At 48.8% G+C, this 13,662-nt stretch overlaps 1 protein-coding gene across 1 annotated transcript in view; it reads left to right on the top strand.

Annotated features, from left to right (window-relative positions):
- Positions 1–9,755, top strand: part of LOC134022400 (adhesion G protein-coupled receptor A3) — an 81,422-nt gene extending 71,667 nt beyond the window's left edge. Inside the window, exons 16-19 of the mRNA XM_062463884.1 lie at positions 226–349; positions 3,719–3,864; positions 7,787–7,882; positions 8,319–9,755. Coding sequence (XP_062319868.1) covers positions 226–349; positions 3,719–3,864; positions 7,787–7,882; positions 8,319–9,717 — 1,765 coding nt within the window. The 3' untranslated portion in view covers positions 9,718–9,755. The remainder of the gene's footprint in view (positions 1–225; positions 350–3,718; positions 3,865–7,786; positions 7,883–8,318) is intronic.
- Positions 9,756–13,662: the final 3,907 nt, after the last annotated feature.

Below are 13,662 nucleotides of genomic sequence, written 5' to 3' on the forward strand. Positions count from 1 at the left end.
TACAAGACATGTCAATCATCTGCCATATCACCTAATTATTTGACTGTTTGTCATCTGTTCTCTATTTCCCTTTCTCTCTCTCTCTTCTCCTTTTTCTCACCCCCTCCTCACTCTCTCTCCCTCCCCTCTCTCTCTCTCTCTCTCTCTCTCTCTCTCTCTCTCTCTCTCTCTCTCTCTCTCTCTCTCTCTCTCCCAATCTCTCCCCCTATCTCTCTCCTCCGGCAGCACCATCCGTATCAGCAGGAAGGGATGGCACATGCTCCTCAACTTCTGTTTCCACACGGCCCTGACCTTCGCAGTGTTCGCCGGGGGCATCAATCGAATCAAATACCCCATCATCTGTCAAGCCGTAAGTGCACTCGCTTTTCATTTCCCTGTGCGCTCTCAAAGCTCTCCAGGAAATTGATTATGAATGTCTATTGAGGTGGTCAGTGGAGCAGAGTGCCAGGATGTATAGCCGGACCTGGCCTCTCGCTCCTCTTTGATGCACTGGAAACATGGCGAGCCTCACTTTATCCAAAGTGAAGGGACAATGAGACAAGAGCTTGAAGTGCATAAATGCTCTCTTGCTCTTGCTCTCCCTTTCTTTCTTTCTTTCTTTCTTTCTCTGTATCTCTATCTCTCTCTTTCTTTCAAGATCTCTCTCACTGTCTCTCTCCTATTGCCTACTCTGTACCACAGCCCAGGGGGATGGTGATGGTGGTGTTTGTGATGGTTGTAAAGACAACCGCCTGGCCCTGTCCTGTGATAGAAGCGACAGAGCCGTTCCCTGGATGTCCTCTTCTCCTCCTCCCCTCCCTCAGGGGCCCTTGAAGACAGTCTGTCATCCTAATTAGCCCCGCCGTACCGCCTGCTTGGGGGATTTCAGCCGCCAGTGTCGCCAACACCGCCGTTTGACTCTGAGCCTGTACACAAGGTATCTTTGTCATCCCGCCCACGGCTAGCGAGGGAGCCCAGGCGGCGCCAGGCAGCCAGTGGCGCGGCGGGACACTGCGTTGATGACCCCCCACATGCCGGTGTAGGATTGGAGAACAGGTCACTGGAGCACTGTCTCTCCCGCTGGCTGCACTAACACTTGGATGTGACGCTGTGTAGAGCAGGGCTGGATGTGTCTGTGCCAGACGGAACCGTGCCTCCCCTCCAGGGGGTCCTGCTTTGCACGAAAGACCCTGAGGGCACGGGGCCTGGATGCCGTGGCGTGGCCGCTCAGCCCCCGAAAGCATAGAAATCCAGGAGGATACTGGGTGTAACTTGTGTTAAGTGTTGAGATAAGACTCAGTAAGTGAGAGTGATAGGGAGAGAGGGAGAGAGGGAAAGAGAGCGAGAGAAAGGGAGAGAGAGCGAGAGAGAGAGAGAGAGGGCGAGAGAGAGAGAGAGAGAGAGAGAGAGAGAGAGAGAGAGAGAGAGAGAGAGAGAGAGAGAGAGAGAGAGAGAGAGAGAGAGAGAGAGAGAAAGAGAGAGAGAGAGAGAGAGAGAGAGAAAGAGGGGAAAGAAGGAAGAATTATGTCTGTAACCAGGGGCACATGTGACCAGATTGATGGGTGGAAGTGACGGGGACTCATCAGGTGAAGTGTGCTGTCCCTCCTCTGCCTCATCCACTCAGCATGTGGGCAGTCAGCCACAGCAAAGATCCCCTCATCCCCTACATCTATCACCCACCTCTCGCTCTCTTTCTTTTCTTTCTCTCTCTCTCTTTCCCTCTCTCGATCTCGAAGCAGCCGGTATGAGGCGGCCGTCTATCCTCCTGTCACAACCACTTCAGCTCGTCCTCCTCCTCTTCCACGCTGGAATGCCTGCGTCTCAACATGGCGGGGCTAGCGCTAGCTCAGCGTAGCTCAGTGGAAGCTAGCAGCGAGCTAGGCTGCGAGGCACGGTGACAGGGACGGCAGCGAGGCGCCTCTGTTTCCTGTCAGCCCCCGTCAAAGCGTGACAGCCTTCTCTCCGCTCCTGAGATGACTGGCGCCTGCCGTGCCCCCCCCCCCCTCCCCACTCCCACTTTGCCATCGACTTACCTGCTCCCCCACTGCTTAATGTTGCATTAATAACCCTCAATTAGCATATCCCATTTACCTTTACTGCATGAGCAACATGTGCAGCGAGTTACAAGCAGCCGCTCCAGAACAAGGTCACCGATGCCTGTGACGAAAGAAACACTCGCCACGGTCAAATCTTTGTTGACAGTCTTGATATGTACCCTGTCTATGTCAACAATGAAAGTGGCGACATAGAAGACTGTTGCAATTTGGATGCCAGTTAGCAAGGCTTCGCTAAGTTATACAGAGCCACGCAGAACTGGTGGTGATAACTTTGCCACCATAGGAAGACACCCTCCACCCCCGCCGTTTGCGAGATCCCTCTCAAGCCCAGCAGGGCTCCTCTTCCCTGAGGGGAGAGATGGCTACATGACACCCCCACCTCCCCCCTCCCCCAACCAGGGGAACTTCAAGGATCCGTGGAACCAGTTCTGGCAGCTTCTCAGTACTTCAAGCAGATACACCCCTCCTCCTCCGCCATCTCCTCCCCCTCTATTCCTCCAGCTCTCCCCCTCTCCTCTTCTCTTCATTTTCTCTGGCACACTCCTTCCGCCCACTCTTTCTGCACAGTCACTCTGTCTTCTCCAATGTTAGTCAGTGTCTTGTCTATCCCCGTGAGGTTCTACGATCTATGACAGGAACGGGGGCAGTAACCCCACACTTCCTAACAACCCACTCACATCACATACTGAACAGTCATTTGGTCTGCACAGTGACTCACTCACATCACATTCCTCCAACCCCATCCACTGCATTCTCTCCGTCTGTCCATTTGCCGGTCCTGCGCGCTCCTTTAGTCGGCCCTGGTGGGCATGTGGGGATCTCCTATACAGTCACACCTGGACTGACTCAGTGTTTTTAGGTATGACCTCACTTGCTACTGCAAGTATGGCTCTCTCTTGCTCCCTACAGATCCAAGTATGGATACCACACTGGGTAGGATACTTCTGAGATCCGAACATTTGAGTTACGGGACCGAGTGAGGCGCTCTCCCCCTTTGTCCTGTCTTTCCATGTTTTTTTTCTTCCTGAGCTTTCTTTTCCGGAGCTTTCTTTCCGCTGACAGAGCCTTGGAACAACTGCACATCAATTACTATTCAAATAGGTTTCATGAATATTAAAAACAAGAGAGTGAATAGTGTTTCAGACAACGGTGCACTTGCGTCTGCAACTTGTGTACACAAGCTGAACGTGAGCAACATTCAAAACCAGAAGTCTCCTCTTCAGCTCAAGCTAGTTGTCCTCTAACTAGAAGTGTATGGTGAAGATGTGGTTGATATCTATCAGTTAGACTCCCAGTAAAAAGTTGTTTTTCCCCCTGATAGCTCCATCACTCTTCACATCAGTTCAACGTCTCTTTCAGAGTAAACTCCTCTTGACACCTTAAAAGGTATGAAGGTGCAGTCTTGAGTGAAAGGCGGGCTCTGTGGAAAGGCCCTTGAAGTGACATTGATTGCGGTGGCAAGTGCAAGCACTGTGGCACCGTGTGTAAGCGAAAGCTTTCCCTCCAGTCAGCAGTGTGTGATCAAGAGAGAAAAAGATACAGAGAGACGTGCGATTGTGAAGGGATGTAGCATCTGACATGCTTTCTGTGTGTGTGTGTGTGTGTGTGTGTGTGTGTGTGTGTGTGTGTGTGTGTGTGTGTGTGCGTGTGTGTGTGTACGTGTGATCCTCTTCATGCTGCAGGTTGGCGTGGTGTTACACTACTCATCGCTCTCCACCATGTTGTGGCTGGGGGTGACGGCCAGGAACATTTACAAGCAGGTGACCAAGAAGCCACCACAGACCCAGGACGGTGACCCACCAGCGCCCCCCAGACAGCCTCTGCTGAGGTAAGCACAGCACACACACACACTCAAACACACCGAGTCATGGATCACCTCTCTGTGAAAAATCTCTGCTGCAGGTTATGAATTTTGAAGTGTTTGTATGCACAAATCTGCCCATGTACGCATGAGGCTGCGTCTGTGAACGAGTGTGCAGCAAAGCATTGGCTTCTGAACTTTCTGTAGATGATATATCTCGCTGGGATTGTGCTCTGGGTGTATTTTGAGGGGTCAGGAACTGGTTCAGCAAACAATTCTCTGCTTTCTTATTTCATTTTCCGCTCAGTACGTGCCTCATGTAAGCCAGAGAGACACGAAGAAGTCTTCCACAATCACAGGAGCTCGCTCTGTTTGCTGAAGATCCTCCCACAGCCAGTCCTGTGATGGCGGCGCCTTGTTAAAGACTTTGATTTGTAATCTTGGGCTTGGTCACCTTTCTTTGGTATTATGTCGATGTTGTTTTCTACCGAGAGTGAGAGTGATCATTTAGTTTGTGGATTATTTCCAAGAAAGAGATGTGGATGATATGTCATGTTTCAGTCTGGGTTTTCTGTGTTGTTTGTGTTGGTAGTTGTGCATGTCTCTGTACAGGCATGTTGGGTGTGGGTGTATGTGTGTGTGTGTGTCAGGTGTTATTTCAGTGTTATTGTGCATCAGAAGAGGTTTCTCCAACTAGTTTGCGTTCCACAGTCCCAGAACTGGTTCACTCTTCGTCTTGATTTTACTGCCACTGTTTCCAATGTGGGGTCTATTGTCTAGAAATGAGAAACATTACACTCTTGAGTCATGCGCTTCCATCAGGGAAAGAAGTTTGGCTTTAAATAATATGACTCACATAATGCTAAAATTTGCTTGAAAATACCCCAAATTACTTGGGGGCATAGACAGCTCTTTTTAATCTGCTAAATTCCAGAAATGAGGCCTATTCAGTTCAGAATAGCCTTCTTAGGGAGCGAGGCAGGGGTGACTTTCAAGGTACAGGCTGCTGCTTAGCAACGCTGTCTAACACATAGGCAGCTGGCTACATATGCCCAGGGAGAGTGTGTCTGCAAGGGAAGCTTTTCTAATCATCATTATCCTCTTCATCATCATCCTCCTCATCAACATCATGGTCATTTTCTCCTTTGTTTTCGCAATTTAGGCAAATAAAGGCCATTTGCAAAATCAGATGACTAAGAAGGATAGATCAAGGTGGAGGAAGTATCTGTTCACACAAAGAGGAAATATCCTAAGCAACCTGTTCCCATGACGATGGCCCAAGGCTGTGACTAATGGCCTCCGTCACCTTCGAGGGCCTGCTGAGTTGCTGGACCTTGGAAGTTCCGTCACAAATCTCAATCTGGTTTGGCTCCGACAGCTTTCATTGCCATCAGCATCAGTTTCACTGTTGCTTCTAGGTTTTCATGTTTCACTTTTTTTTCTGCTTAGTCATGTTGTCTGGCACATTTAAAGAGGATCAAGATATTTTGGATGGAAGGTGGGGAAGGTGCTGTGTGAGCTCTTTGCAGATCCAGGCTTTGAAATAGCACATGAAGTCCTGTAGGGCTGAGAAAGGATTTTCAGGCACCTGGAATTAAATTCAGACAGACAGATACACAGGCAGACAGGCAAACAGACAAACAGACAGGCAGACAGACAGACAGGTTGGCGGGTATGTTGGTAAGATTGTAGTTGCACCATCAATCCCCAAATGCATGGTCATGTGTAAGATGTGTGTGAGTCTCTGAAGGCCTGTGAAGGTCACCAAGGATGACCCAGCAGAACAAGGAGCCCCAGTCCTGGAGCAGCTCGAGCAGATTTACAGGCAAATCCTCTGCCGCCTTTGGACAGCTTAATACGTTTCGAAGGCCTACGTGGTCATGTGCTCAAGAGCCAGAGAGGGCTACGACTGGGGGGGTTGTAGCGTTTGCGGCAGATTTGATCCCCCTTGATTGACTATAATGCTCGCCATCAGAGAGAGACCAGGCTATGAGACTTAGCCGCTGGAGACAAATCAATTTCCCTCATCCCTTCTTCCTCTCTTCCCCCTTCCCTTCTACTTTCCTCCTTCCCTCCCCACCCATCTCCTGAGCTCCAGAAACACACCAATGACAGCCTCCGATGGCAACAACGGCTTATTGGTCTGTCAGCTAATCCAGCGGCCTATCCTGATGACCTTTTGCCAGTTGACTCCTGCTCTGTTGGCCAACAGTTGAAATGCCTGCATACTAATAAGTCACCGTTACACGCACACACACACAAACATACATTTTAACAAGCACACAGTAGTCACTATTTATATATTTCTTGCTTCATTTCTGTACAAAACACAAGCTCGGTGCGCCATGACTTGACAGGGCTTGATTTTTCAGTCAGATGCAGCTGTCAGTTTAACGCATCGTGCTGTTCTGGATCTGTTTTTAGAAAGTCTATGGTGAAGAAATGAGTAATGAATTTCCAAGGCCAGACGGAGAAAAAGAAATAGAGCGAGTGGGAGAGATAGAGAGTGGGAGAGAGGGCAGTTTAGTACGCAGAGCAGGGGACGGAGACTGTTCTTTCACCAGGGGATTCGATGTCTATTTATATCAAACCAACGCTGCTTCCCAAACTTACTCTTAAGTCACCGGCCGACCCCAGTACTGCCATTTTGAGTTTAAATACTTGAACGTACACACCCATGTCGAGTCACCGGGTTTGGAGTAAGTGTGGGTGTGTGTTTGCGTCTGTGTGTGACTGGCAGCAGGGCTTTTCGAACGCAGAGAGAGAGGGGGTCGTCAAGCTCCAGCCTGAACATCTACTTCTTCTCCTTCTTCTTTGTGCTTATCTCCCTGACGGTTTTGTAAATGGCTTTCTGTTGGAGAGAATATCCCTGGGGGGATCGCTCCACTCAGACAGCGTCAGCGCTGGTAATGCCCCAGCCCTTTACGCATACACACACACACACACACACACACACGGACACACACGGACACACTGACACACACACACTCCCTTTCCACCTGCCCAGACAAACATCTTGATTGTAATTGAATTTTGGGGATGGGTGCAGTCACTGTGTGAGGAAGAGAGATCGAGTGGGGGAGAGAAGAGACAGACAGACAGACGGGATAGAGATGCAGCGTTTGAGACTGACAGAAGAGGACACATAGCAAAGAAAATGTAAGAAAGAGGGGAAGAACAGAGGTAGAATGAGAGAAAAACAAAAGGACAATGGAAGGGAGAAGAGTTGCCGATTTAAACACAGAACAGTATTGAGGAAACAAGAGTGGAAGAGAATGAAAAAGAGAGAGAGAGAGAGAGAAACCGCTCAAGTAGACCTATACCAACTCCCACAAACACACATGCACACATACATATACAGACGAGCCTCACTTTCATCGACCTGCGGGCAGAATGCAACACAAAAGTTTGAAGGTTTGCACGAAAATGAAATCCAGCATACTATTCCCAAAGAGATGCACTTCCATCAGTGGTGGAAAGTGGTTGTATGGCAGCTTGACCACAGACACACCTACTCTCTTCCCGTTTTCCAAGCTGTGTGGTGTCTGCTATCAATAATTTTGCAGAGGAGAGGCAGTAATAAGTGTGTTGAGGAACAGTAGCCCTGTCTCATATTGGAAGAGAGTGAGGGAAGCTTATGTACCTGACTGGGGAAACACCTTCTGCACAAATATAGCTGTTTGCCTTCTTGTCGTGTGACATTCTGCATCTCAGAGCTGTCTTTTGCTCTCTCTCTCTCCCTCTCTCTCTCTCTCTCTCTCTCTCTCTCTCTCTCTCTCTCTCTCTCTCTCTCTCTCTCTCTCTCTCTCTCTCTACCTCCTCCTCCAACTCTCCCAGTGACATTGTACTATTGATTCAATCCCTACGCAGAGAGCGTATTCATGTTACATACCGTCTTAACTATGTCGCACATCATTTTCTCTAATCTCTCCCCTCTGTCCATCCTCAGGTTTTATCTAGTCAGTGGCGGAGTTCCCCTCATTATCTGTGGGGTCACGGCAGCCACCAACATTGAAAACTACGGCAGTGGAGAACAGGCTCCATAGTGAGTCCCAGCTTACACTCTCACACTTAATGTCACGCCACACACACACACACACACACACTCGACATCTCAGATAACAACATCCAGACATTCACACATATGCACACACGCTTGCATACACACACACGCACCCATGCACACACATATATTCAATTGTCTTCATTAACACTCCAAATATGCAGCTTGGTTTCATGTTATGAGTCACACTCAAATATGTGTTTTATACACCTCCCACTCCCTCCCTCCCTCCCTGTGGCAGTTCAATACCTCCTAAGCCCTGTAGATGTTTTGTGTGGGCTTGTATGTGTTGGTTAATGTGTAGACTAATGTTTGATAAATCAAACATCAATCCAAGGTTATGTTAGCAGGGATGCCCATGCTAGTTTGTGTGTGTGTGTGTGTGTGCGTGTGTGCGTGTGTGCTGTGTCTGTTCCAGCTGCTGGATGGCATGGGAGCCAAGTCTAGGAGCTTTCTACGGCCCGGTGGCGTTCATCGTCCTTGTAACCTGCATCTACTTCCTGTGCACATTCGTCCATCTGCGGCGCCACCCGGAGAGGAAGTACGAGCTGAAGGCCCTGACGGAGGAGCAGCAGAGACTGGCGTCCGCCGACCTGGCACAGTGCCACCAGGGGGAGCCGGGCGCCCAACCCACCAGCGGGCCCTGCCCCCCGGGCTGCCCCGGCATCATCAACCCGTCGCTCCTGGCCAACGAGCACTCCTTCAAGGCCCAGCTACGCACAGCCGCTTTCACCCTCTTCCTCTTCCTGGCCACCTGGGCCTTCGGGGCGCTGGCCGTGTCCCAGGGCCACTTCCTGGACATGATCTTCAGCTGCCTGTATGGTGCCTTCTCCGTCACGCTGGGTCTGTTCGTCCTCATCCACCACTGTGCCAAGCGAGACGATGTCTGGCACTGCTGGTGCTCCTGCTGCCCCGGCCGACAGGCCACCAACGGCTGCCACGGCGGCCACGCCCGCCCCAAGGTCAACGTGAACGGGGATACGCACAGCCACGGGCACAGCCACTGCCACCTAGACTCTCCGTGCCCGGGCAAGGCCATGATGGGCTGTGGCCACGGCCCGCCCTCCGCTCACTGCAAGTTCAGCGGGCTGGCGTCGTCGGGGCAGAACCACGTCACCTGCCTGGCGCCCGTGACCCCCTGCTGTGCCGCCCTGCACAGCCAGCAGCTGATGGAGGAGGAGCCGGCCCCGCACGTGCTCCTGCATGCCGACCCCGAGGGCTACCGGCCCGGCATCCACCTGCACCGCTGCCTCAAGGGCAGCACCAGGACTAAGGGCCGGCACTTTGGGCGCCAGCGGGCGGGGGCCAGCGGAGCAGGCTCCGGGGGGGAACGGGAGTACGCCTACCACATCCCCTCCAGCGTGGACGGCGGCAGCGTGCACAGCTCCCACACGGACAGCCCTCACAGCACGCACGAGCGCCACGCCCACCTGTGCCACCTGGCCCACGAGGGCCACCCCGAGTGTCACCACGAAGGACACCACGCGTGCCATGTCGTCGCCCCCGAGGCCCTGGCGTGCCACAACACCTGCCACCGGCACATCTGCTGCGCCAAGACGGACCTGTTCCCCACCTTGTGCCAGGCGGAGGCGGGCGACACGGGCACCTTCCTGTGCGGCTGTGGCAAGATGGCGGAGGAGGACTTGATGGCGCCGCATCACCACCTAGAGATGCACCCGCGCAGACAGTCCTACCCGCAGAACCCGCCCAATCAGAACGGGATTCTAAAGGGCAGCCTGCATGAGGGCTTCCTGTATGCGTCGGACAGCACAGGGAATATACGCACCGGACCCTGGAGAAACGAAACTACTGTGTAGCCGCCCCACCCTTCCTTCCCTCCCCCCCCACCCCCCCCCCCACCCCCCCACCCCCACTTCCCGCCCGTCTTCTTTTCCAGATCCGCACCTCACTCCTTTTCTTGGATTTAACAATGAAGCGAGCTGTTCAAAAACACATCACATGCTGGTTTTTTTTTACTTTCATGTTGCATTTCCTGTGTTTTCAAAGCTCTTATTTCACTGTACAGTTAAATGACAGCCTGTGACGGCCAGCCATGCAGTCAGCAGAACAGATCTGTCTCCCTAAGGGAGTACAGGGAGCCCTACCGCCGACAGACATACCTCTTATCCAAGGTATATTTACCTCCATGTGACAGATCTGTGTGAGAATGTGGATGTGTGTGTGGGTGTGTGGATAGATACAACCTCTATAGGAGTTTTAAAAGGAGAATCTAATTCTGTTGACGACTCGGTTGTGTCATTCCAGTACTTCAAAAAAAACTCTTGGTTTTCATGTTTTAGACAAACAAACCAGCAATTAGAGTCCATTTTGTTATTTTTCTGCCAGTGAAAAAAGCGTACTAACTGTATACTGTGAATATCAACTAGTGGTTTCTTAGTAAATATACAAAGATTACTGATCTCACCAGAGTTCTGTGGATGCCAATAAGTTGTGGAAATTAAAAAAGACAACTGAAAAGTTAAGTGAACCCAACATTACTGAGTATTCTGTTCCAGGTTTATATTGAATGTCCTATGTGTATGATGTCTTAACTGTTGTGTCTTTTGGAGACGTGTTCAGCAACAATAACAGCATCTAGTACATTATGTATAGTGCCCGGTGCTAGAGCTAGGTGGGATTGTTTGTGTCACTGTTTACCATGATATCCAATCGAACACAGTGCCACACAGATCAACTTCCTGTTGAACTATTCTATTATTGGATCCTCCCTCTTGCTTCAACACTCTCACAACATATACTAAACAGAAGGAGCTATACTGAGCAGATGGTGCCAGTGATCAATGCTAAATTACAATCATGTATTTGCTTTCAATAGAGACCCCAGAGCATGCATGCCTTGTTGTATGTAGCTACTATATGTTGTGTGTTTTTGTGTGTACATTAATGCGCATTCATTTGATATTGAGTTTGACTTGCTGATCAGGCGAGAACATAGCAACAGGCATATTCTTTCTTGCTGTTTGCTATCATTATGCTATTATTGTCCCAGTTACTTCTGAGGCGATGCTGTGTGGAAATGCAGTGTTTATTGTCATCAAGGTCACCGTCACTTTGAAGCACTTCCTCACCACAGAGCATAAAAGATATGCTTCTAGCAGAGTATGAATGATGGTGGCGGTATCGACTTAACTGTGTCGCAATATTGCGACCAGTGATTCAGCATTGACATGGTAGGTAACCACAGAATAAACTGCAACTATATTACAGCTACCAGCAAAAATACCCATGATTTGCACTCCATTCTTCCATCTATCCATCCATCCATATATTTATCCATAATGTGCACTCTCCTCTAATGTACATAGAAATTGTTTCCGACTGATTCTTTTATATGAGATTTAAAATATTTAAGAGTAAATAAATCTATCTGTAAAGAAAACACATGGGAAAAATGTTCCTCTCTATGTTATTGCTCAGTATCTGAGTTTAGAGATGTCACGTTTTTGCATTTATTTTGTTGTTGTTGTCTTTTCTGTTCCATATAAGGTTTTAAGACTTGACTACATTGAGTATGCCACCACTGTTTTTGAACTCGATCTACATTTTAATCGACTCTGGCCAGAATGTTAGAAATATTGTAAGGATTTGAAGATAGAGACAGTATTTTCCATATGAATATCAGATGAAAACATGCAAGGTAACGTTTCATTTGAGGACAGGGAAAATGAGAGACTTTTAGAAGGAAAAAGATGAAGCATGACTTCCTTTGTCCTTATTTAGTGGAATAACTGACTTTGTGACAGTATCACCTGTGACAAACCCTATATTCCCTGGTATCTCCCCTTCAAAACCTCATTCTACAGTACATGTCAAGAAGATTTTGCTTTCGTCTAAATGCTGTACATTCACCCATGTCACTGTTGCAAAGTGAGCCTGTCATGTTTCTGAAGCTGTGTGTTTGGTACCATAGTCCACCAGTCTTCTTTTCAGCAGAACTACTGCCAGATTTAGCCTGCTGAGGTAGCCCCTCTGGCCTCTGTCTAGGTTCACCTGTGGTACTGTAACAAGACCCAAAGCCACATCTCACCTTTTTTCTACATCAACACGAATTCCAATAAATGTATTTTTTCACCATGCAAAGAACAACCCTGTTTTGCTGTATTTGTTGCGTCTGTCTGTGTGCATGTGTTTGAACGTTTGAGGCTGTTCCTTGCAGTATTCATGTCTTCTGACTTCAGCGGAGAAGATGGAGATGTCTTAAGGACTCACCACGGGGGGGGGGGGGGCTCCGCTGATATCTGCCTTGACTGGCACTGTGGGTGTATGCATTTGCAGTTGTGCATGCCTTTAAGTACATCCATTTGTGTTTGCGTGTGTCCGTTCATATGTTGATGTGTGGGCACGTGTGTGCATGTGCGAGTATAACTAAGACTGTGTGTCTTTTGTGCATCACAAATCAGGTCAGGGCTGACAGGCCATGAAACGCCTGAGCACATTTAATATGCAGCTGGATTTTTTTTACAAGGCCACACGCCACTCTCCCCCTCCCAACCATCAGATTATTTCTGTAACTTGATGCAAATAAAACCAGGATCCAGCTTTCCTCTCAAACATGGGAACGACAGCCAATGACTGTGTGACCTTGTGGAACGTGTTTAAAGTTGATGGTCGTCTTACTTTCTTGACTTCAATTAATGACTATCTATGTATATAATTTTTGGAGTGATTTTTGCTAATATATGTGTGTGCATGTCCTGGTTTTTGTTTGTGATCATGAATGTGCAGTTCAAGACCCATTATGGAGATACTAGTTTTAGGGCATGAGAAATGTAAATTATACGGTGTGTTTCTGAGCCAATGAGTATGATCCTGGAGCCGGTACTGCTGGTGGGACCTCTGTTCTTTACAGTATCCTCAGTCTGCAGTATCTTAAGTCTGCAGTACCATCAGTCTGCAGTATCCTCAGTCTGCAGTATCCTAAGTCTGCAGTACCATCAGTCTGCAGTACCATCAGTCTGCAGTATCCTCAGTCTGCAGTATCATCAGTCTGCAGTATCCTCAGTCTGCAGTATCATCAGTCTGCAGTATCATCAGTCTGCTGTGCAGAAAACAGAACACAGGGGACACATGCAGGAGGAATTATAGAAGAAAAAAACCCTGCATCTGTTTCATTAAAGATGAATGTTTGTTTAGCCAGGCAGCTGTCATATTTACAATACACTTGAAGCTGTGTTCTTTTTCATATTTAAACATGTTAAAAGCCTACAGCTACCTGTTTTGGTGTGCACGTTGTATCTACTTCTGTTCTGTCTGTTAGAGTTGGTTGAATCTACTGCACATCATCTGGGCCTCAGTTGTGATGATTTGTGTTGTAAATGCACCTCACAACACTGGTTGTAAAACAGTCTCAGGTCGTCTGACAGCCTGGTTCTCCTCTCAGATGTGATTTGAAGTCATGTGGTATATGTCCAAAGAAACAAAATGCTCTTTGAGTTACATGTACTACTTGCCTTTCAAATTTATAAATCTCTTTCTTTATCTCTCTCTCTTGCCCTCCAATATCTATCAACATGTCTCTCTCTCTGTTCCTGCCATGTTGTGTCCTCTGCAGCTTAGATGGTATGGGCTGATCCTGCAGCCCTGGCTGCAAGGCTTCTGACAAAGCACTGTGATCACCATGCTAATGCTGTCCTGTGCTGGAAGGAGGAGGGAGACCTAAGACATTCTGGCAGAGAGAGAGAGAAAAGAGAGATGAGAGAGAGAGAGAGAGAGAGAGAGAGAGAGAGAGAGAGAGAGAGAGA

The sequence above is a fragment of the Osmerus eperlanus genome, chromosome 6 (assembly GCF_963692335.1).
Source record: "Osmerus eperlanus chromosome 6, fOsmEpe2.1, whole genome shotgun sequence".
NCBI lineage: Eukaryota > Metazoa > Chordata > Actinopteri > Osmeriformes > Osmeridae > Osmerus > Osmerus eperlanus.